The 22,944-nt window shown below is 44.1% G+C and overlaps 2 protein-coding genes across 2 annotated transcripts in view; one reads left to right on the top strand and one right to left on the bottom strand.

Moving 5' to 3' along the window:
* Positions 1 to 22,944, bottom strand: part of cyfip1 (cytoplasmic FMR1 interacting protein 1) — a 54,016-nt gene that overhangs the window by 1,549 nt on the left and 29,523 nt on the right. The window contains exons 21-29 of the mRNA XM_076278557.1: positions 22,204 to 22,323; positions 20,914 to 21,113; positions 16,576 to 16,663; positions 8,309 to 8,452; positions 7,810 to 7,900; positions 6,338 to 6,468; positions 706 to 778; positions 438 to 532; positions 19 to 257 (exon numbers count right to left, since the gene is read on the bottom strand). Of these exons, the coding sequence (XP_076134672.1) occupies positions 19 to 257; positions 438 to 532; positions 706 to 778; positions 6,338 to 6,468; positions 7,810 to 7,900; positions 8,309 to 8,452; positions 16,576 to 16,663; positions 20,914 to 21,113; positions 22,204 to 22,323 (1,181 nt within the window). The remainder of the gene's footprint in view (positions 1 to 18; positions 258 to 437; positions 533 to 705; positions 779 to 6,337; positions 6,469 to 7,809; positions 7,901 to 8,308; positions 8,453 to 16,575; positions 16,664 to 20,913; positions 21,114 to 22,203; positions 22,324 to 22,944) is intronic.
* Positions 12,985 to 13,797, top strand: fndc9 (fibronectin type III domain containing 9). Its single transcript, XM_076279219.1, has one exon. The coding sequence runs from the start codon at positions 13,063 to 13,065 to the stop codon at positions 13,795 to 13,797; it is 735 nt and encodes a 244-aa protein (XP_076135334.1). The 5' UTR covers positions 12,985 to 13,062.

Below are 22,944 nucleotides of genomic sequence, written 5' to 3'. Positions count from 1 at the left end.
AAAAGGGCTTGAACTCACTCCACGGTGAACTCGTGGGCTCCCACGGGGATGCAGTACACAAACTGCATGGCACTCCAGAGACGGTGGAACTCCACACACTCGTCCACGTGCATCACGCCGTTGCTGGGCAACGGGCCGCGCCAGATAGGGTCGTCGAGGAAACCTCGCACGCGGGTCAAGATGACCTCGAACATGGAGAGGCCACAGCACAGCCTCTCTTTAGTTAGCAGGTCTCCCTCACGAGCGATGGCTATTTGCTGCGGAGACAGAAAAATCACCAATCAGTACAGCACAACACTGCAGCCAGCTCATCGTCTTCACACACACACACACACACACACGTTTGTAGGTTTGGCTTTGCTAATTCTCGTGCTAATGATCCTGATTGCCTGACGCAGCTCACAGCACTAATGGTTTTGGGTGAGAGGAACGCCCACCTGCGGTGTTCCAAGGCGCTCAATTAGTGGCACCATGTGCAGCGCTGTGTATTTGGCCTCCAAACGCTTCATCTTGGCATCCAGACGCTCCCCCTCTGCAAAGGCAAAACTTAATTAATTAATGACAGGTCGACTACACAGGTTATAGACACACACACAAACACACATACACCTCCACACAAACTTGGGTGTAAACAAAGACAACATCAAACATTGCAAGCCGCACCCTAACATATACTCACACACAAAAATATGTGCTTGGCCTCACCTTTGACATGAACTCTCGGCAGAATGTTCTGGAACGGTGCAGCGTGTAAGAGGTCACATACTTCTTCTTGGGACTGAAATAAAAGATGATAGGAGATGTAAACAGGTTAGATCTCTCTACTGTGAAGATAAACAAGAGAAAAATACTTGTTTTAAACACAGTTTAAAAGGTCCCTCTCACTATTCTCAAATTCTTATAAAGATATATCAGATTCTTTTAGTCTGATTTTGAACTTGACTGTTAGTGACAGGGTCTATTATCTAAAGGCATGAAGCTCAAGTGGAGCTGAGCAGCTAACACATAGTTAACGAATAAAAGTATATAAAGTAACTTCTGTAGACTGGAGGCGTTAGAGCAATGTGTCTTTGCCAGTTTTCACACCTGGGTATTTCTAGCATTTCACACTATTGCAAGGTGTCTGTACTCAGTCGCTGCAGAAAACATCCACTGAAAAGAACTTTTAGGTTGGGGCCTATAAAACACCTCCATCCTAATACTGAGTGCTATCCTCCTCAGTAGACATATGAAGTTGGAATCTGAAAGCCTATTTCCTTTTTTCCGGAGCATATCCATGCTTTGTCAGGCATCGGCAGAAGATGGCAGTACATGATCACTTTGCTAAAGACCTTCTCCTGAAAGGTAGACCTACTAGTGAAAAGGGGCTTTTTAATAACACACTGAGCATCTTCCACTCACCCCCCCCCCCCCCTGCCTTTGCTGGTGTGCAACGATGCAGAGATGATCTGGACTACATTAACCTTTCTGATCATTAGCATGCATGCAAATACGCAATGCAATGTGGTGTGGGTGTGGGCGTTTGGGTGTAGCCAGAAGTATGAACAGAGACCAGACGGAGTGCCTCTGTCCCTCTGCCACCGATGTTGCACACGGCCACAATGCAATCAGGAACTCGCCAGGTGCCCCCCCCCCCCCCCACCCCACCCCCACCATGTGCATATATACACAAGTGAAATGAGTGTGTCAGCTGGCCTCATACAAACCCCGGCTGCCAGGAGGGCATAACGCAGAGACAAACAGAGTTGTTACGGGCAGTCACTGGAATGAATGAATGAACAAACTTTATTTGTCACTATACCAGCTGTACAATGACAATTATGTGTGATTCTCTCTGGGGACTGTGTGCACAATAATAAAAATAAAATAAAATACATAAATTAAGATTAAGAATCTGGACTGGATCCAATTCACAACCAAGATTCAAGATGTTGATTCTATAACGGCTCCGGTGTTGATCTGAAGTGGATCACAGCCAGACTGAGCCCAGAACTGGCCCAGGTATGTTGCACACTCGGGTTGCAGAGTCGGCTGGTCCCATTGAAAAGTGGTGAAAAAGGGCACACTGATAAGGGCAGAGTGAGAAACTCATCAATCGGACTGGCAGTGTGGTCTTCAGCCTTCTGCCCTACTGCCGCACCTACTCACTCACCTCAGACCCTCCCACACAAGTTGTTAGTGTTACGGTCTCAGCTGTCCATTAACTACAAGCCAAACCCTGGACACATACAGACACATAAGCCAGGTCGACAAACATCCGATGACCTGAACAAACAAACCGATTTCATTCTGAACCACCATTTCCCTTTTCCTGGCAGATTTAACATGGTCGCTTGGTCGCTTAATCGCTGCCATTACACCACAGGAGTTAAAAAACATCCGCTTTTCAACTTCTCCCTTTTTGTTTGTTCCATGCTAATGGCGAAGGTTGAGATGGATTTACAACCAACAAAGAGTAAATGCCTTATGTATGCACCCAGCTGTCGGCAGCTGCGCAGTCACTTTCATCTGGGATGTAGCAAGCGGGTAGATGAGTCGGCATGAAGAAAGGCAACTTTTTCATTTCTTTTTTTTTATAACAGGCGACAAAAGCCATGTGTTGCATAAGACAAGCAGAGCATTCGCAGACACTCACATTCAGTCTTTTCTCTTTCCTCATCGCTGTGTTCATTTGTCACCCCTGTTTGAAAGGATAAAGCAAACCACTTTCCAACTCAATGACTGCGATGCCTCTGATAACCTCTGATGCTGACAGGAGTGCGCCACTATACATGAGGCAGAAAATGGAGCTGCCTCCACCATCAATCTACTTGAGACCACAGACAAAAATCTCTTTAAACATCTTCTGAGTTCTCCATTTATACTGAGACCGAAGAAAAACAATCAGATCCAGCCTTTTTCCTTATCAATGGTTTTGTAAGGAGCCTCCATCTCCATCCAAATAATGGAATTTGCAAAGACTAGAAATGGCAGCATACACACATGCCTGCATTTAAATTGCATTTGTATTTCAGGAAATTACAAAATATGCTCAAAGTGTCCATAAGTGGAACAACCAGGCCACGCAAATTGGGTTTTAGGTACCTCAAGTGAACCTGGACAAAAACACATTTCTGGACTAGACTCTGCGTAGGCACACTCTTAAGACCTCTCAAGTGTGCAAAAACAAAAACGTCGCTGTGTTCCCATGACAACGCTTGTAATGCTGTCATTCATTGTAATGCTGACACCCATCGCCAGGCCTTTCATCTGCTGATTAAAGAAGATACACACATGCACACACAGGCATGAAACAAATCAACAGACTTATTGGATTGCCACCACAGCTATCACCCAATAGATTTTTTTGTGAATGTTTGTTCTAATATCTAATTATAATGCATGCGGGTACTGTCAAGAGATCACAACAAACCGTCAATTAAATCCTCATACTCATTCTCAACATACTCATTTGTTGCTGATCTTTTGAGCCCAATTAATGGTACTTCTGCCAAGTTTCTGTAACATATATCCTCACTTCCACAACTGACTGGGCAAACTGTTGCAAACAAAATGCAGCTTAATGACCACCTCCCCCACAGAGCTGCATGTGAAACTAGCTTCTCCCTCTGTACATAAGTTCCTGCGTCATCCTAGCAGCCCTGGTAGTATCTTCATATTGATTAGCTTGTCAGCCTCCTTCTCTGGAGAGCTCCATGGATAATGATTGAAAATATACTGTACGAGGCCATGCATTAAGCACACTCTTCATCCTGTCAGAATCATTTGCTATAGATGAGTCAGTGGGGTGATATTTACCTGCTTTCAATTCCAGCTCCTTGAATGCCAGAGAGCACTCACTGCTTTACTGATTGAAAAATATTTCACAGCCTGGAGTCAATTTACTGAAGAGTGTTTTTTTAAATAAACTCATCCCACAGTTCCCCATGTTGTTTCAGGTCTGACACAGACATGGTGTTTGCTATTACTCACAGGATTTAAACATCTGCACTGAGACTCACAGATCTGCTCTCACCACCAACCCACTAAAAGCATTTGAACGTTACTGTGGATGGCAGATGTAATGGCGCGTTCCAGAACCCATCCAAACCAGAGGGACGTGGCACTTATCCTACCTCCAACTAATAAAAGTGCACTGGAATGCCTGTCGAAGTGGAACCTCCTACCGGCGAACTCGGGGGAGCTCGACTTACCACGACCTCACCAAATAAGTCGTAGGATAATGGTGGCGCCCGTCGGGTCACACTTTGTGAGAAGAAAAACTTCAAGGAATAGGCTATAAACTTTACTTCTCTGCGTGTAGGGTTGTTTTAGACACTGCCATTTTAACACAACTTGTTTTTCATATTATGGCGTGAAATTATGTCGTTTTTATCTGTTTGCATGAAGATATAGCCTACGGTCAATGTATACCCAGTTATCTTACATAGCGAAATGTGTCGCTTTTACATATACGGCTCCAGAACAGACAAAAACAAAGCGAGTATCAGCTTAGCGCGGCGGTCGTCCATGTTTTTTGTTTACATACCACTTCAATTTCCTGGAGCGGTTTGAAGTAGGAGCTAGTATACTTCAGGTAGGATAAGTCCCACGTCCCATTGGTTTGGATGGGCACTGGAACGCAGCATAAGCTGACACTGAAATCCCAGATCAATCCCAAACCAAAGGGCTCTATTGGATCTGTCACACCTCACACAATTCAGGAATTCTCTCAAGGCCTCTGATATAACCTAAACAGCTTTGTAACATCCAGCACCCAGACCAAATCTGTCTACAGTTAGGTACTATTGGGAGAAATGACCACAGTTGAAAGATGCTATGAGTTGGAATTTTAGTTTAAAGCATTCCAATATGACCTTGAAATGGCAAACAGAATTTGAAGAAATAACCACTTTGACATAATGCTCTGTTGCTCAGATATCCACTGAAGTCAGCATCGGACCGAACTCTCTTAATACCAGAGTTATATCGTTATACCAGGTACTGTATTTATACCTGAGGCACTGTATTGAATTCATGCAAGTCAAAGTAAGAGTGTTCTCATGAACTTAAGAAGAACAGTACAATAATTTGCATCTTATTATTTTCTCAATAAAGTAAATAATGACATGCCCCCCCCCACTTCCTTTTCAGTTAAAACTGTGAATTGCCCCTTTTAGAATAAATGTTTGCCGGTTCTTCTCTACAAAAAGCCTCCAGGTCCCGTAAATCCTTAGGTTATATTGTATGAAATGCACATTTGAGAAATTCGTCTCCTCAAAGTGGCTCAATGATATTGAGGTCAGGAGACTGTGATGGTCACTTCCGAACCAAAACGTTTTTCTGCTATAGCCACTGAAGGGTGGACTTGGCCTCGGATCATTGTCTTGTTGGAAAGTCAGGAATGCACCATCTTGCCATAAATCTTGTCTAGTCTAGTGTCTAGTGTCTGTCTAGCACACAACCCCAAAGTATTATTCCACCTCCATGCTTCACAGTAGGGATGGTGCACTTTTGGTCATAGGCCCTGTTGACTCCTCCACACAGTGTTGATGATTGTGACCATAAAGGTCTATTTTGGTCTCATCACTCCAAATTACTTTGTTCCAGAAGTTCTGAGGTTTGCCTAGGCCCTGTTTGGCATATTGTAAGTGTGTAGTTTTGTGGCATTGATGCATGAATGGCTTTTTTCTAGCAACCAAACCACAGCCTATTTTTGTTTAAGTACCTCCTTATTGTGGATCTTGAATCAATAACACCACTTTCTTGCAGTGAAGTCTGCATTTCAGCTGAAGTAACTTGAGGGGTTTTCTTTGCATCCTGACCAATTGAAATCCTTGTTATTCTGTCTGACTGTGGCTTCTCCGCTTCTTCATCAGACTTTTTAAAATATTTGGATATGTCTTTATATCCTTTTCCTGATTTATACAGTACAATTACCTTTTCTAACTAATCTTTTGACAGCTCCTTTGCTTTCCCCATGGCTCAGTAGCAAAGTCAATGCAGCCCTGAATGAAATGTGCAAAGGTCTAACAAGAGCTTTGAAACTCATACACCGGTACTAATTACAATCAAATACGTCATAGACCCTTAATAACCAATAATCCATGATGTGTCAACTTGTGTGTATATTATCAGGTTAAACATTTAAGTGTATATAAACTTTTGATCATTATTATTTAAAAAAAGGGCACACACGATTATGTGATAACAAAGGGCTTCAACTGACCACTTTCCCTAAATTAAAAAAGGGTTTCTAAATGACCAATCAGATTTTCTGATATCGCACAAATTCTGCCAGGGTATGTGGCACAGCAGAGATGTGTTTGAGTAGAGGGGTGAAGGAGGTGGCTCTTACCAGACTCTGCTCACACAGCAGGCAGAAGAGCATGGCATTGCCCACCTCCCTGAGGTTCTGGAAGCACACGGTCTTCAGCTCGGCGTACTCCACAATGTCCTTCAGCTGGTGGTGGAAGAACTCCAGAATACCTGTCAGTTAGACGTCATCACAGACAAGGAAGGAGTTTTAACAGGAGAGACACATGGCGCTTGGACAGATTTAAAAGAAGTAAAAAGGTACTGATTATAGCTATGGACACTAATTAGACACTAATTAGAGTACAAATACACAATGAACGCAAATTATTGAATGGTTATGAAACGATTCAGAGAATGGAATATTGCTTTTAATATTAGCTTTTTCTCCGATGTTTAATACGGAACTCGGTATTGCAAGGAATAGAAATCTCCATTCCATCCTCTGATATTCTGTTACATCTTAGTCACCGAAGCCTGTCACTTACTCCCCCAAGCACTTCCCATGCACCTGCCACTTTGTCTAATACACCATGGCCATGTCGACTGTATCTATACCTGAGTTACCATGAAAGAGATAGGGGCAGATCTGTATGTGTTTAGAAAGTGCTTTGAAGAGCGGAAGACAAGCTGAATGCCAAGTGTACCAGTGTGAAGTTAAAAATTAATCTATGTCAGAGAGGGGCTATGAATGAAACATGTACCCCATTCCCCATCTCAGGTTAGATTTCAAAGTGCTGTGCCCTATGGGAACCCCTATTTGAAAAACATCCATGGCATCACAGTGTCAAATCGTTCGGTTTTCAGATCGCGTCTCCCTCCTGCTGCTCTACACTTCACTTTACAACCAGCAGGCGATCAATCCGCACCTCCTGGTGATCCTTCTGAAGCTTCTGATCCTTTTCTTCCTGATTCAGAGACCTCTGCACCCCACCTCCACACCACTCTCCACTCAACATCTAAAATAGAGTTCATGCGCTTGTGCACAGGTTACTAGAGGAGAAATTAAAAGTCAGCCTCTTTCCACAGGACTTGTGATGGACCAGCCCAGTCAAGGTCCGATTTCATTTAGTCATTCAGCCAGACAGCAGGAGTCTGTGGCCAGCAGGGAGAGCAGCAATCAAACGTGACATTGTTTCAGATGATGCTGAGGCTGTCAGGAAACTTTCCGTGCCAGCCACATCCTGCTGGTCTCTAACTATGAGCTGGTGGGATTTACAATGCTAAACACCCCAGCACTAAGGGCCCTATCAGCTGCATCACAACACTGACTCATCCACTACTTCAAATACCTCATGCATCATGTTGTTAAATGCCGAGAGACCATTGCCCTTGGACTTATTCTTCATTAATTTCTTTATCATGTCCCTGTCTGTTTTAACGTCACCCTTATTTTATCATGGGCTATATCTAATGTGTGCCAAGTGCCATACTGGTTGCCTAGTAACGGGTACACTGCCGATTTAATGTAAGACTACACAGTGTTATGTGTGGGACACCCTACTGGCTCCTTACCTGGGGAGCCGTACTCGTGGCGAGGCAGACGGCAGATCTTGGGCATCACCTCCATCAGGGTCTTCACATACTGCATGATGGTGCCTTGCAGCTACATGAGGAAGCAAAAGCAGAGGCCAATTAACACAAATGAAAATCCCCAGTGCACAAAGCACATATTTCTAGCCCTGGTATTGCATTTTGAGCTTAGTGGGCAAGACTCAATTATTTTGAAGAATCCTTCGGTGCCATGTGCCTAATACTCAATTACTTCAGAAGTACATCCTACTGCACTTCCAACTTAATTACATTACAAAATGTAGTTAGGATTAGAATGAGGCTGCAGTGTCAGGATTGACAACCAATGGAAGCAAATAGTATTATGAATTGCATAACTGCATTCTCTTTAAGACACTGAATGTAAGGGGACAGAAGCACAGACACCACTTGACAAGTCATGACCACATGACAACAGTCACTTTATAGCTCTCATTAACACAAGGAACTCATCCATTCTCACCAGGCTTTTCACGACCTTCAAGAGCTCCTCCATCACCACGGCGATGCCCTGGTAGCCCAGCAACCGGCAGATTGCCTTGATGTGAGGAGGCCCAACAAAGTTCCGGTAGAAGCCAAATATGCTGCTGTAGGCAAGATTCAGAGCCTGCGTACAGACAGACACAGAAAAAGAAGGAGAGACAGACAGACAGACGTCGTGATTAGATTTGCAGTGGGTTTCACAAAATAAACATACACATAATTTGTCTTCCCAGAATGGCCTTCAGGCCCTTCCTGGAATAAACATACACATAATTTGTCTTGCCAGAATGGCCTTCAGGCCCTTCCTGGAAGATTTTTAATTAAAAAACAATTCATCATTTAATTTCAACAAATTTTTCTTACTAAGCGTTAATTTCTCAATCGCCCACAAATGGCATTGAAAAGAGATGAATAGAGTATTGATGCCAGAGAAACCTGTTAACAGGATTAATTTCAGAATCCTGATCGTATGAGTTCCCTCTGACAGTTTCATACCCTCGAAAGAGGCAATGACTCCTCTGCTCAAGATCTATAGAGATAGAGCAGATTGCTATAAATACAAAAATAACTTGACTCACAGCTTATCCTAACTGCATGCGAGCAAAGAAATAGAAATGGAGAGTCTAACAAAAGTTCTGCTCAAAACGTCGCGCCGCATCACGCTGCATGGCACTGTGTCGCATCACGTCCAGTTAGGACTCTCCTATTTAAAACAGCGTAATCAAACACAATGACTCTGATCCCTCACCTGTGCAAACATCAGAATGAGATGCCACCCCACGCTACCCTTCCCACCTGGGTTCTGCTCAAAGGTTCTTCCTGTAAAAGGCCAAAGATGTCCCTCTCACTTCGACTATACACTTGGTGAACTGAGATTTAATGCTCACTAGCACTGACACTACGGGTTGATTTCTTGTACATGGATTAAGCCTAATGCTAGACAAAAAGCTTTTATCAATGGATATTGTCACTGAAGTTTTCTTTTAGTGTAACATCCAGGCTACACAGGGTTGAACCGTTCCGTTCATGGAGTGTAAAAAATAGCTTTTGGTCTAATTTTTTCATGCCGGTTTCACATTGATTATAATGGAAGCTAACTTCTACAGAATGCTTTATCTGTGTCTGGAAACTGGCTGTATGAGAATATAAAAAAAACTGAAAAATGATTCAAATGAATAAAGAGATTTTCAGGCGGCTTCAGTGATGGCAAGGATATTTCATTGTAGAGTTGGTGGAATATAAGGGAGTGTTGAAACGTCTGTGTGTGTGTGTGTGTATGGGTCTATGCCTTGGAGGCAGGGGGATTTGAATGGACGTCTCTGGAGGGTTTCGAACAGATTCATTTCTGCCTGTTTAGACACCTCTCATTCTCACAGAGGAGAGAAGCATTCCAGGAAAAAGCTAATTCCAGGAAAAAAAAAGACAAAAAGGCTTGTTGAATAGACGTGATGAGATTTGTGACGGAAGCAGAGTGTGTCGAGGAGAGAGAGAGAATGGGGAGGGTGCAACAGAGAGGGAGGCAGGGCAGAACCCCCATACAAGACAACAAAAAAAAAGGTGGCGAGACACAATAACCGAGAGAGAGACTGAGAAGAGGCGAAGAGAGAGAGAGAGAGAGAGAGAGAGAGAGAGAGAGAGAGCATGAGGGAGGGAGCTCAAACGTAATCTTTTTCGATATTCGCTTCCAGAACAGTGTTTCTTTTTTTTTTAAGTAGCTCCCTCTCCCCTCCCCTCTTCTCTCTCCAGACCCATCTTATCATTTGGACCACTCGCATACAGCAACAGTAGCAGCGGCAGCAGCAGAGGCAGAGGCAGAGGCAGTAGCATCAGCAGCAGCGACACCAGTACTGTGTGTGTGTGTGTGTGTGTTTGTGTTTGTGTGTGTGCGTGCGCGCGCGCGCATGTGTGTGTCTGTGTGTCAGGGGTCAGGGTCTGAGCACTGGGAACCCATCTCTCTCACTCTACCTCTGCACGGAGACAGTCTGACCCACACGGAGGAGGAGGGACAGGAGTGCGGACAGAGAGTGTCTCTCCTCTTTTTCTCTGTAGTCCCTCTCTCTCTCTCTTTCTCCCTGTAGTCCCTCTCTCTCTCTTGCTCTCTGTAGTCCCTCTCTCTCTCTCTCTCTCTCTGTCCTTCTGCATGCAAACAGTCTCACCCACAGGAGACAGAGTGGAGTGGAGACAGGCAGGAAGATGCTTGAGACGCAGCAACAGACTTAAAGGCAGCAGGGACCCTGTCCGCTCAACTCTATGAAAACCACCACAGCTGTCAATCAAGCGCTGCCCCCCCACTACCACCACCCCTCTTCTCGTCTGTGGCGGTAAGTCCCTTGCTTGTTCTCCAACCTCCTAAATACTGGAGTCAGACGCACATGTTGCTATGGGTAAATGCTATGGTAACAGAAACTGTAGTCAGAGTAAGATCATTTGCACAGACAGTTGCACAGACACACTGTACTTACAAAACATTAGCAAGGATGAAAGGTTAAATAGAAGCACAGAGTTCACATGGAAATGTGATCAGCTGAGGCAGGAATATACGCTGAGAAATGCTCACTCAAGTTCATCTAATTATATTTTATCTCTAGAGAAGTGTGTTTAAAATATAGCCCTGCACAATTCTGTAAAGAACCATAATGTGGAACCTTCAGTTCAGAACAATCCAGAGCCCCTTACATATTTGCAATTGTAAGCCTCAAAAGAGGAAATGCTTTCTAAGATCTACATTGGCATTTAGCTCACAGTTTTGCATTGTGGAAGCTAACCTTTAGTGCCATATTCTTCACAGTGCATTTCAGGAATCTTTTTTTTCAGCCAGGGGTTAAAGCAACACCAAAGAACTTTTCATCTGTCGCACGCACTATTTGTTTATCCAGCACCGGCTTTGCAAATAACAATGTCCACAGACAAGGTAGAATAAGTTGCATGATTTTATGAAAGTACGATGTATTGCGACATCAGATGCAAGTCAAATTTGTAGTTTCTCATGTCTCATTCCATCGAACTACAGATCCGCTACCCGATGCAGCAAACTTACATAGTGCGGTAATAGCCGATAGAGGGCCGCGAAGCGAATGCAGAAAGTGCCGTTCACCCTGTTACGAGTTGATGAACCACTGAAACGATTTTGGAAACATTATTTTAAGGTACAAAAAACTCTTTGGTGTTGCTTTAAAGCAAGAAAAATGTCTCTACCTTAAGTTATCAGAAGCTATATATATATATATATATATATATATACACTTTTTTTTTGTATGTTTGTGTGTGTGTTTTTGCTTTGTCTGCAACTTCTAAAATGTGCCTGCCACTTCAAAATCAGCACTGAAATCCTGTAGTTTGAACTCACTCTTAAACAACACCTGGATTCCAGAACCTGGGAACTGAACCTTAACTTAAACTTAACTAGAACGTAAACCTTGTTTTACCTGAAGGAGTCACAAAGGAGAGATGACTGGGCTGCATCTGTATTGATACATTTCAGAGTCAGTCTTTCAAAAGCTTGGATGCTTGCATCAAAGATTGCTTTGATGCAGATCTAAACCTCAGCCTAGCAGTGACTAAATACATGTACACTATACAGACTATACTGAATGTGGGTTGTGATGTAGCAGATACAAGTCTTTCAAGTCTTGTGGCTGAAAGTAACTTTGTGCTTTGATGCAGAGCACAAAGGCAGGTTTGTCTACTAATCTTTGTCAGAATTCAGAAAAGGCTGGCTCATTTTTTAAAGTCTGGGTCAAATGTGACCTTTAAAGGGATCATGTTCAAATCTATATCAACCACTGTTTGAAACTGATAGGATTGTAGACTGTAACAGGGTGGGTGTTGGGAGATAGAAAGTGGCAATGTGATGTCTGTCATGAGATGTAAAGCTGCTCAATATCATTTACTGCCACAGAGTGAAAGGCAGTCTATCAACTTTCAATAAAAGCACTGACTCCAATGCCTGTCTGGTCTGGAAAAAAGACTTTTCATGAGGAAAATATATTGTTCCGCAAAGGACAAAAGTGCTGATAAATTTGGGACTGCTGTGTCTCGACATGGTAGAGTGTTTTCAAACAAAAACAAAACTGATAGGAATTGCAAATGTGTTATTGTCGGGTGTCGGAGAATATGAATAAAATAATCTGCAACGTTACCCACTTATCTGTGGCAAGAGATTCATAATTTAGCAAAAAAAACCCTGAATCCTGCTACCCGAAGCCGACACTAGCCCATGGGCAGTAGACCGCTGTGCTGTTAGGAAAGTGAAACCCAAATGACAAAATTTCCATATAAACCGGAGGTCTATTTGTCTCTGCTACTTGATATTCTTGCACTAGGATGGTTTTCAAACAAGGGGCCACAGCAGTTTGACGCTCTCGAACACTAAAGCGAGTGGGCAAGCATGGATTTCTAAGACAGGGTGGAACATCCAGAGGTCAGCTCAACTGCACCAGGCATGTGGGCTTTGCTCCGACACAAAACCAAGGGGGAAAGGACAACAAGGACATCCTTTTGTCCAGTCTCCCGTTTTCAGAGATCTGAGAGGCAGCCGCCAAACATCTATGGGATCTTAGTGTGTCAGACAAGGGGAGAAAAAAAATGTTAGACTGAACATCCCTCTCTCCCTTCCTCTCTTTTGCAGGGTAGCTCGCCTATAAAATCCACAGAGAAAAGATCCTGAGAAACTCTACAGTAAGCAATCAGTTTCTCCCCTCTCCAAACCAAGCACACCCCAAACTTAAAGCCAGTATGCCAATCACTGTGCAAAATATCACGGCCACGTCGGCCATGGTGAGCTGGCCTTCGGCACCCGTCTGCCTCGACACTTTCTACAGCATCATGTACCACCCCAACTGGAACAGCCTGCTGATGGGCTACACGCGCAAGAGCTTCCTACGTGAGGACCGCGTGCCGGTCAGCCAGACCACCACCCTCCTTGGCAACCTGAGCCCGCAGACCACCTACATCCTGTGCGTGTCGTGCCAGTCGGCGGCCAACCCTGTGCGCGGGCAGTGCCAGGTCTTCAACACGCTGTACGAGGGGGCGGAGATGAGCAGCGGGCGCCGAGACCTGGCCATGGGCGTGTGGCTGGCCAGCAGCCTCCTGCTGCTGGTCATCGCTGTGGTGCTGCTCTGGGGCTGCCTGTACTCCATGTGCCCCGGGCAGGGGCAGCAGCTGGGGGAGGGGGGCAATTGCCCAGCAGCGTGCTCCCCACACCAGGGCCAGACCCTGGTGCCTGGCGGAAGAGGGGGAGGTGGAGGAGGAGGCGGTGCAGTGGAGGGGGCTGGGGATATAAGAGACAGCAGCTTCTACACGCCCAGCTGCAGTGAGGAGGAGGAGGAAAAGGAAGAGGACTCCCAGCAGGACACAGTGCTGGCAAACCCCTCCCACATGGAGCAAGGAGGGGGGGTCTTGGCTGAGGCTGAGACCCAGGGGCACGAGCTTGGAAGGCTCCTCAAAAATAGCAATGGAAGCCCAAACTGAGATGCTGATTCATTGCCAACAGGATACTGCCGTCATGTGACTGGGCATTTTAACAGCAGCCATGTGACGCAGTTTGAGACTAAATGACCCATACAAATCATTCTTTTTATCATGGGAGGCTGTTATGGCTTCAAGGATTGAAGATAATGCATGTTGTACAGGAAGTCAAAGCAATGAACACTGAAAGGTTTGTTTATACGTGCTACAAATTATGTTTTTGTCTTTCTTATGTATCTTTCTGTTTCTTTCACACTATACTGAATTTGCACTCATTCACTCCTCAGCACTCATGACCCCCCCCCCCCCCCCCCCCCAACACACACACACACACCTACATGACTTTTAGCACTTTTACATCCCTCACCCTATGCTACAGACCTTTTATTTATTTTCTTATTTAATCACACGTCAAAACACACACACACACACACATATCTGACTTTCTCCAACTTTTGCACATCTCCATAGAACTTTTTATTTATTATTTATCTATCTGCCCATGTCCTTGATTGCCTAGCCTTTCTGCCCCCCCCATCCCCAACACACACACACACACACAAAACACACACACTTACATCATCACTGTCATCACCTCACATACATACAGCACACTGCTTGCTACAGTAAGCCTCCTCTACATACTTGCTGCACACTGCCCCCCCCCCCCTCTCTACATACACAGCACATTGTCTTCAGGATCTTCTCCAACACACATCCTCTACATACTTACAGCACACTGCCCCCACCTACCCACACACACACTACAAACACACACACACAGGCACTGCTCCACTCCCCTCCCACCCACACACACATCTTCACTGTCATCACTCACATACATCATACATACAGTACTCTGCTTGCAATAGTAAGTCCCTTCACCATACTTGCAGTACACTGCCCCCCCCCCCCCCCCCACCTACACAGCACATTATTTCATCAGGAAGCTTCTCCAACACACATCCCCAACATACTTACAGCACACTGCCCCTCCCAAATACACAGCACATTGTCTCATGAGGAAGCTTCTCCAACACACATATTGCACACTGCCCTCTCCCCACATACACAGCACACTATCCCATCTCCCCTGTCATCCCCCCCAACACACACACCAAGACCCCTGGCAGTTGGGTTAGCCCCTTGAGCCGTGGATCTGCCCAAGGTTTCTTCCTTGGTAAGGGAGTTTTTCCTTGCCCCTGTTGCTCTTGGGTGCTCCTTGTTGGTGCCCCCCCCAATCCCAATCCTCCCCCACCTTTCTTATGCAGCCCTTGCCACTTAATCTACTAAACCCCTCTTCTACTGCACTCCCCCCCCCCCCATAAATGCACAAATAGGCTGACACCAGACATAATTTCACTGCATTTCTTACTTCCAGTAACTATATGCATGTGACAATAAACTTCCTTGTATCTTGTATCTTGTATCTTGTGAAAAACGTCAATGTTTGCGATAGCTGACAAACAAACAGAAAATGAATGCAAACTACTGCTTTAAGGCAAATGTCTCATTTTCCATAGTAGGGTAGCTGACAATCATGTCATTGTATTAATGTGTTTCAAGCTCTATTTATTTCCATTTAAAGTCACTGTGGTAAAACATGAGACACAATTAACATGAGCAGCATCTATCTTATTGTAAGATTTGTTCCCTTGCTTTCTTCCTTCCTTTTATTACCACAGCACTGCGGATTGTGGATCTGCTAAAACAGATCATTAGAGTCAGTGTGAAAGAGAAAACCAAATGAGAACATTGCTTTCTAGCCCTTCATTAGCCTTGCTGGCTGAGATGTGAAAAATAAAATGAATTCTTGTGTGATCGTACCCTGAAGGCTTGTCTGGAACATTCTTCCATAATGTGACAACATTTGTGGGAACACACATGGGATCACACGAGATGACACCTCGGGGTGGGGTATAATGTAATGCAGCAATATGGGATGAGCGCAGCAATGAAATAGAGTGTAAAATGACCCCATCACTTTAGCTGTAGTAACACTCCCAGAGAGGACGTATGTATCTCTGTGTGTGACTACAGCATGCTAAAGAACAAACCATATCAATCCTAGTGTGTACTGGATGCTTGAGATGCAAGCTGCATCCAATCAGAGTCATTATTTAGTCTCTGTGTTATGGGCATAGTCTTTCTCCTTCACAAGCTAATGGCACATTTTAAAGCAACTCATATGAACACTTGAATGCATATGCTCCGTACTTTCTACACAGGCCTGGCTCTGTAAATGGGGAAACAAGTAAAGTGACTTGGACTGAGCCTTACACTATGCCAGCCGATCATAAACACATTGCTTCAGGAGGTGGGAGAGTATTTTATTGGCAGTCAAACTTAAATATCAATAAAATTTTGCCAAAATCAAGGAATGTGTCTTTAAAGAGCAAATTACCCCTCAATGCATAGGCTATATGGTTCAAAATTCAGCAGCAAATTTCAGGCAACTGCATCGTTTAAATCCTCTTTCCAGGGGCTCCTTTAATCTGAGATTTAATGCTGAGATGTTCTGAACCAAATTCCATGTGTATGATCACCCTGACAGCCTCTGGGTGAAATTCTGTCAATGTGGGCCCATGGAATTTACGAATCTGTACATGTGTACATAAAAAAACCTTGGATTTTGTGTTCTCACCTGTTGGCCTGTAACACACAGGCACACACACAAACACACATACCCCCCTCCACACACACACACACACACAGGCACACCCCCCCCCCCCAGTCATATTTTGTACCGCTATGTCGCTTCTCTAAATGGCTCAAACTGACCTTTGACCCATACAGGTAGTGGGGTTGGGCATTAGGAGGCTTGTCCCTCTGGAACTCCTGCGAAAACGGAAGGACTGTGCGAACAAACCTAGAAAACAAGAAAGAGAGGCAGAAACAGCATTAGATGAGAGAAGGGGAGAGAGACGCATGGGGAGACCTGGTTTTTATATCAGATGATTTAATCACAAATCACATGGCGGCTATATTTAAATAAATAAATAAAAAACAAAAACACCAGTACATGGCCACACTTTATAAGACAACTCAAGTCGTGTCGGCCTTCCATCTTCACTAATCTATAAGGTTACAGTCAAGACCCTTTTCATCTGTGATTCGTTGTTGGTGGATTGATTTAAATAATCCTTTTCATTCTGGTGATAGTTTTGACATCTGTTTACCTTGTATCTAACTAATTCATTCTCCTTAGAGTCACGTTTTGTATACGTTTATGGGTTCTTGCTATTGACGACACACTATTGTTATTATTCTGTTACAATTATTTAGTCTATTACTATTATTAGTTATTTTTATGTAGGCTATGACTACTTTAAACTGTTCATTTGTAATGATAATGTTTATTGTTACAGTATTAGTGTATGTCATTTTGGACAAATGCATCTGCAAAGAACCATAACCATAACAACTTGTGAAAAGTCAATGGACACTGTCTGATATAAAACAATGTCTTGCTTTGATGTTTATTTTGGCTTCATCAAGATTACAACAAAAAATGGCTTGGCATATTTCAATTTATATCTAATGAATCTAGAATTTATAAAATATCCACTTTTTGAACTAAATTAAAGGGTAAAAATGAACTTTTCCACTATATTCAAATTTTTTGAGACCCAACTGTATTATAACCTATATTAAGTATACAGCACAAACAGCCTGTATATCAACCCAGGTCTATGAATATTTCATGAAAAGTTCCCTCAGTAGTGTGGGAGTACGCTACACCTTCTGAGTAAGGAATGGAGAAAACTGACCCAAAGTAACTATAATATATTCCTTCAGGTAAGCTTGGAGTCAATTCCTAGTTACATAAGTGTGGTGTCTGGCCAGCAGGCATGTTGTCAGATGTAATCCTGGAGAGAAGCAGCCACTGGAGCATCAGGTCTGGCTGAGGCCGTCCCTTACAGTATGCCTTCATGGTGGTCCTCTCTTTCATCTTTTCTCTCTCTCTCTTTGTCACTTCTCTTCTGTTCTTTCTTTCCACACTCATTACCTCTCTCTCTCTCTCTCTCTCGTGTCCTTGGCTCACCTCTGTCTAGCCTTGTCATTTTGGTGGCATATCAGTTTAGAAAATCTGTGGCATCTCATTATCCTCTCTCTCTCTCTCTCTCTCTCTCTCTCTCTCTCTCTCAATTTTGGAAGGGGGTGGGGGTGGGTAAATGGGTCAGACTTCTGGCTTGTGCTCTGAAACATAATTGTGTTTGTGGTGGCCCCCACCCCCAAACTCCTCCCCCGGTCGTGCTGGTGACAGGCTGACAAGGAGAGGTGCTCTTCGAAAGGAAGTCTGATTTCTTCCCATTTTGCCTTCTCCCAATTATCTTTCAAATCTTCGCCATAAAAGCCTCAGTTATCTACCCAGCTTCCATCGTTAGACTGTCTATCTTTGTCTCTTCGATTTTACGGTCAGATAAAAAAAAAAATGAAAAAAAAATGAACATCTTTTGAGCTGCAGACAATCTGTGGCCATTATTTGCCAATGGGGAGACCTCTGTTAGGTCATAACTACATGATATAAAGGGTTCTTTTCAAAAGAGCACTTCAAAAGAGCAAAAGAGCTCTTCTGGGTGGTTTGGTGCTTTATAGCAGAGCCTTGCAGTTCTATTTAAAGGAACACGCCACCCAAAATCAGTAGTGATAGATGTTCTTACCGTAACTTTCACGAGTTGAGTCGTACCTCTCCCGCGTCGGTAGGTGCACTCAAACGCTCTGTCGCGCGGCGCGAATGTGTTAGCATGTTGCTATGCTAGCGGGCTCTGCCGTGGCCGTAGAGAGAGGCACATAGCAGTATTCAAACACCTCCACGTTTTACCTACTTAAATACAGTTGCACGAGTAGTTGATGAAAAATGTTAGGGCACACAACATGAAACGTGACGATTTTCCAAGCGAATAAACATGAGAACTACAATGTGTGGCGCAATAGCACTTGGGAGTACTTCGACCTAGCGTGGTAATATTATTAACACCTAATTGTAGATCCTATCCACCACAGAGTTTAGAATCCATGCTGGATCGACCCTCAGCCTCTCCCTCCCCTCTGAGCGAGAGAGGCACACACACTAGAGATGCGCTGATGGGCTATTATTTCAACCATAACTGCATAGCAAATAAAACGCACATCGGCCTGTTGCCTATTTTGCCAGCTTGTGACAATATATCGTCCAAAATGCTTGATTGCATTGCATTCTCCACATTTTAGCTACATTTTCATGTACCACATCAGCATTTTTGTTCAGTGAATATTTTGTAAATTGCTTTACAATTACCGTCGGGCCTATAGGCCTATTGCCTGGCTTGCCTCAGCTTCGGTCACGTCCTTTTACAATTTTATCATTGTAATAAAAAACGCAATTTGCCACATAATTTCAGCATGCTCCTGGCCTAATTAATGCCTATTGTACTTTATTTTTTGCAAAAAGAAAGAAACCCTTGATAAAATAACAAGTCATTCACATTATAGGCTACTTTACACACTGTTATGTCAGGTTGACTGACAAGCCTGTTCTGAAGACTCCCATTCATTTTGACTGCACGAGCGCGTCTTTTTCAGACAGACATCGCAATTCATTTTATAGCAGGCCATCGGACAAATATGACGCCTCGATATTAAAGAAACTCCGACTCCATTCATTCTGAAAGTCCACCGCACAACAATGCAACGTGCATGTTCACATTTTTAGTAACAACCGCCAAACTTGCTTGCTTGCCTTACACATCTAAGTTTTCCGACTATTTTTCTTACCTTCTTTTTCCGCTGTGGATGTTAGTGAGTTTGTAGAAGTTTTAGCTCTTACGTTCTGAACATCTCGCACTGCCATCGCCCGATGTCATTTCTTAGTCATATCACTCTCTGTCTCTCTTTTAAATGCCTATTCCCTGAATGGTAGGCTACAATTATGTGTTTTATATATAGGCTAATATCTAAACAAAATAAGCCAGGCAGTCTCATCTAGGATATAACACAGGTTGAAGTTGGTTCTATTTAGGGAGGTGAACATCTGTAGATGACTCAGAAATGACATCGGAAGACAAGGAGTGAATATGGCAAGAGGCAAGCCGAAGTCTGCTGACAAGGGCCCGACGGTAATTGTAAAGCAATTTACAAAAGATTCACTGAACAAAAATGCTGATGTGGTACATGAAAATGTAGCTAAAAATGTGGAGAATGCAATGCAATCAAGCATTTTGGACGATATATTGTCACAAGCTGGCAGAATAGGCAACAGGCCGATGTGCGTTTTATTTGGAGACTGTTTTGCGCGACAGAGACTGAGTTTGCTGCTGATATTCTGGGGATAGGCCTAGCCAATGTACGACTTGCCTTTTAATATATTTGCTGCATTAGATCAGTCTTTCTAGAACAGGCAAGGGCTTTCTAGCCTCACGTCAGCAGCGCTGCATCACCCATATAGCCTACATTAAAACAACCAGCGGATGGTGGGCAGGTGCAGTTTTGAAAATTGGTCAACAAACTTTGGTGCTGATGGATGGCTGATGGATGATAAGTTTTGCTATGCAGTTATGGTTGAAATAATAGCCCATCAGCGCATCTCTAGTGTGTGTGCCTCTCTCGCTCAGAGGGGAGGGAGAGGCTGAGGGTCGATCCAGCATGGATTCTAAACTCTGTGGTGGATAGGATCTACAATTAGGTGTTAATAATATTACCACGCTAGGTCGAAGTACTCCCAAGTGCTATTGCGCCACACATTGTAGTTCTCATGTTTATTCGCTTGGAAAATCGTCACTTCATGTTGTGTGCCCTAACATTTTTCATCAACTACTCGTGCAACTGTATTTAAGTAGGTAAAACGTGGAGGTGTTTGAATACTGCTATGTGCCTCTCTCTACGGCCACGGCAGAGCCCGCTAGCATAGCAACATGCTAACACATTCCCGCCGCGCGACAGAGCGTTTGAGTGCACCTACCGACGCGGGAGAGGTACGACTCAACTCGTGAAAGTTACGGTAAGAACATATATCACTACCGATTTTGGGTGGCGTGTTCCTTTAAGCACCCACTCAAGGCGCTCCCTTGGCCTTGAAAAGAGTGAAAGGTCAGGATGTTAAGGTTTGTGTGGAAAAGACGTGTCTGATGACTGGGGCACCTGTTGGTGGAGCCATTGTAGCAGTAGTTGGGCAGGAAGTCGTAGTTCAGCTCCCAGAAGACGTGCAGGGTGATACGGCCATAGGGGGCGGACACATTGTGGTTGGCCTCCCGGAACATGGCGTCCATGCTGTCCAGTGTCAGGAACTTGCTCAGGAGCTTATGGGTCATACGGTTTATCTCCAGGAGACCTTCCAGCTCCTGAGAGGCACACAGATACAGTGAGATAGACGCAGTTGGGTGTACATACAACAGTGTGGTAAAAGCGCTCAATCACATTTCATACACATACAGCTCCTGAGAGACACATGGAGACAATGAGACCGATCCAGGTGTGTGAGCATACAGCAGTACGGTAAACTCACTCAGTCACATCTCTCCCCCCCTCCCTCACACACACACACACACACACACACACACACAAAAGCAAACACAGAGCTCCTGAGAGACACAGGGTCACAATGAGACAGATGCAGTTGTGTGTGCATAGTGTAATTCTCTCTCACACACAGCTTGCTGGTTCAGCCATTTAGAAGCAGTCAAGGCGTTCTCTAAATGATTTCAGCTCTGAGATGCATTTCAATTGTGTTTGTAGATGGGTTTTCATTAAATCCACACCTGCCAGATCAGACTCCATAAAGCAATCACAAGAAAAATATTTCTTTCCTCTACCTGACAAAACTTCTGCTTGTAAAGATCAGTTATGATATAAATGTTATATAACATATATTAGCCTGCCAACATCACCCAGATGTAACCCTTATATTTACATGAATTCATATTTTTATTAACTCTTAACTGGCACATTCATAAACTTCAACTGAAGGTTTTGAGAACATGTTGAAATAGAAAATATTTTCCCCATCTGCCTAGTTTATATTATACTGGAGCAGGTGGACCAACCGTCTTTCGAGCTAAACTCAGAGCAGAGTCTGCAGTCCTTCTTGATGAGTGAGTGCCATCTAAAGCTGCCTTATGTTTAAACTCCCTCCCCGCAGACTTTAAGATGACGAGACGGAGCTGGAGCACACTGATAAATATACATATAATATGAGCCCTTAATGAGAGCCCCCTGGACAAATCATTGTCTATTAGAAATGCTTGGATGGGAGTCAACTGGGTGACCCTCATTTTTATATTTTCCAATTTAGCTTGCATGCGCCAGGTCAGCAGCATATCAAGAAATGGGGTGTGTGTGTGTGTGTGTGTGTGTGTGTGTGTGTGTGTGTGTGTGTGTGTGTGTCTGTGTGTGTGTGTGTGTGTGTGCGTGTGATTGTGCTGCACCACTCACCATGATGGAGGTGAGGTCCTCACTCTCAAAGCGGCCGATGGCCAGCTCCAGAGACTTGTGGAGTGCGGCGGACAACCTCTGGGTGAGCAACCTGTTCAGGTCAATGGAGCGACCCAGCAGCTAAGGAACAGACAGTCAAATCAGATTGGAGTCTCCCGAGACAGAAAGACAAACAGGGGAAATCAATAGGCATGGAACAGAGCCTCATCTGACATCAGATCAGGCAAGACATGGCCAGATGAACACGGAGACTAGCAGACAGACAGATGAGCAAATACCAAATACAGAGAGACAGAGAGCTAGATATCATGGCAAAGAGATGTCCAGATAAGCACAAACATGGAGACCGATTCCGGGGGTATAGACAGAAACAAACGACAAAGGGAGATGGACACAGGAGAGATCGACAGACAGGGACACAGACACAGCCAGACAAAGACAAGATTCAAACAGAGAAAAAAAACTCAGAGAAGCAGACAGAGAAACACAGACACACTACAGACATCAGGGATGAGGGATGCCAAGAGCAGAGCAGCAGGCATGAGCAGACTGACACGCTGGGATTGAGTCAACAAGAGCCAAATAAAAGGAGGACCAGCAACACCTGACAGGACTGAGCTCACAGGGGCTACACAGCTGGAGATGATTGACAGGCGGCCGTGGCTGCACAGGCTTATAAAATGATTATGTAGTCTGAGATAACAAAAATGATGCAATACTCTACAGGTTTTCTATCGTCTT

Source organism: Alosa pseudoharengus, unplaced genomic scaffold (assembly GCF_046254945.1).
Source record: "Alosa pseudoharengus isolate Yale_2024_CS ecotype anadromous, Long Island Sound unplaced genomic scaffold, YU_APseudo_1.1 YU_APseudo_1.1_scf_11, whole genome shotgun sequence".
NCBI lineage: Eukaryota > Metazoa > Chordata > Actinopteri > Clupeiformes > Clupeidae > Alosa > Alosa pseudoharengus.
The sequence above is the reverse complement of the archived record's forward strand: the minus strand, read 5'-3'. Positions and strand labels throughout refer to the sequence as shown.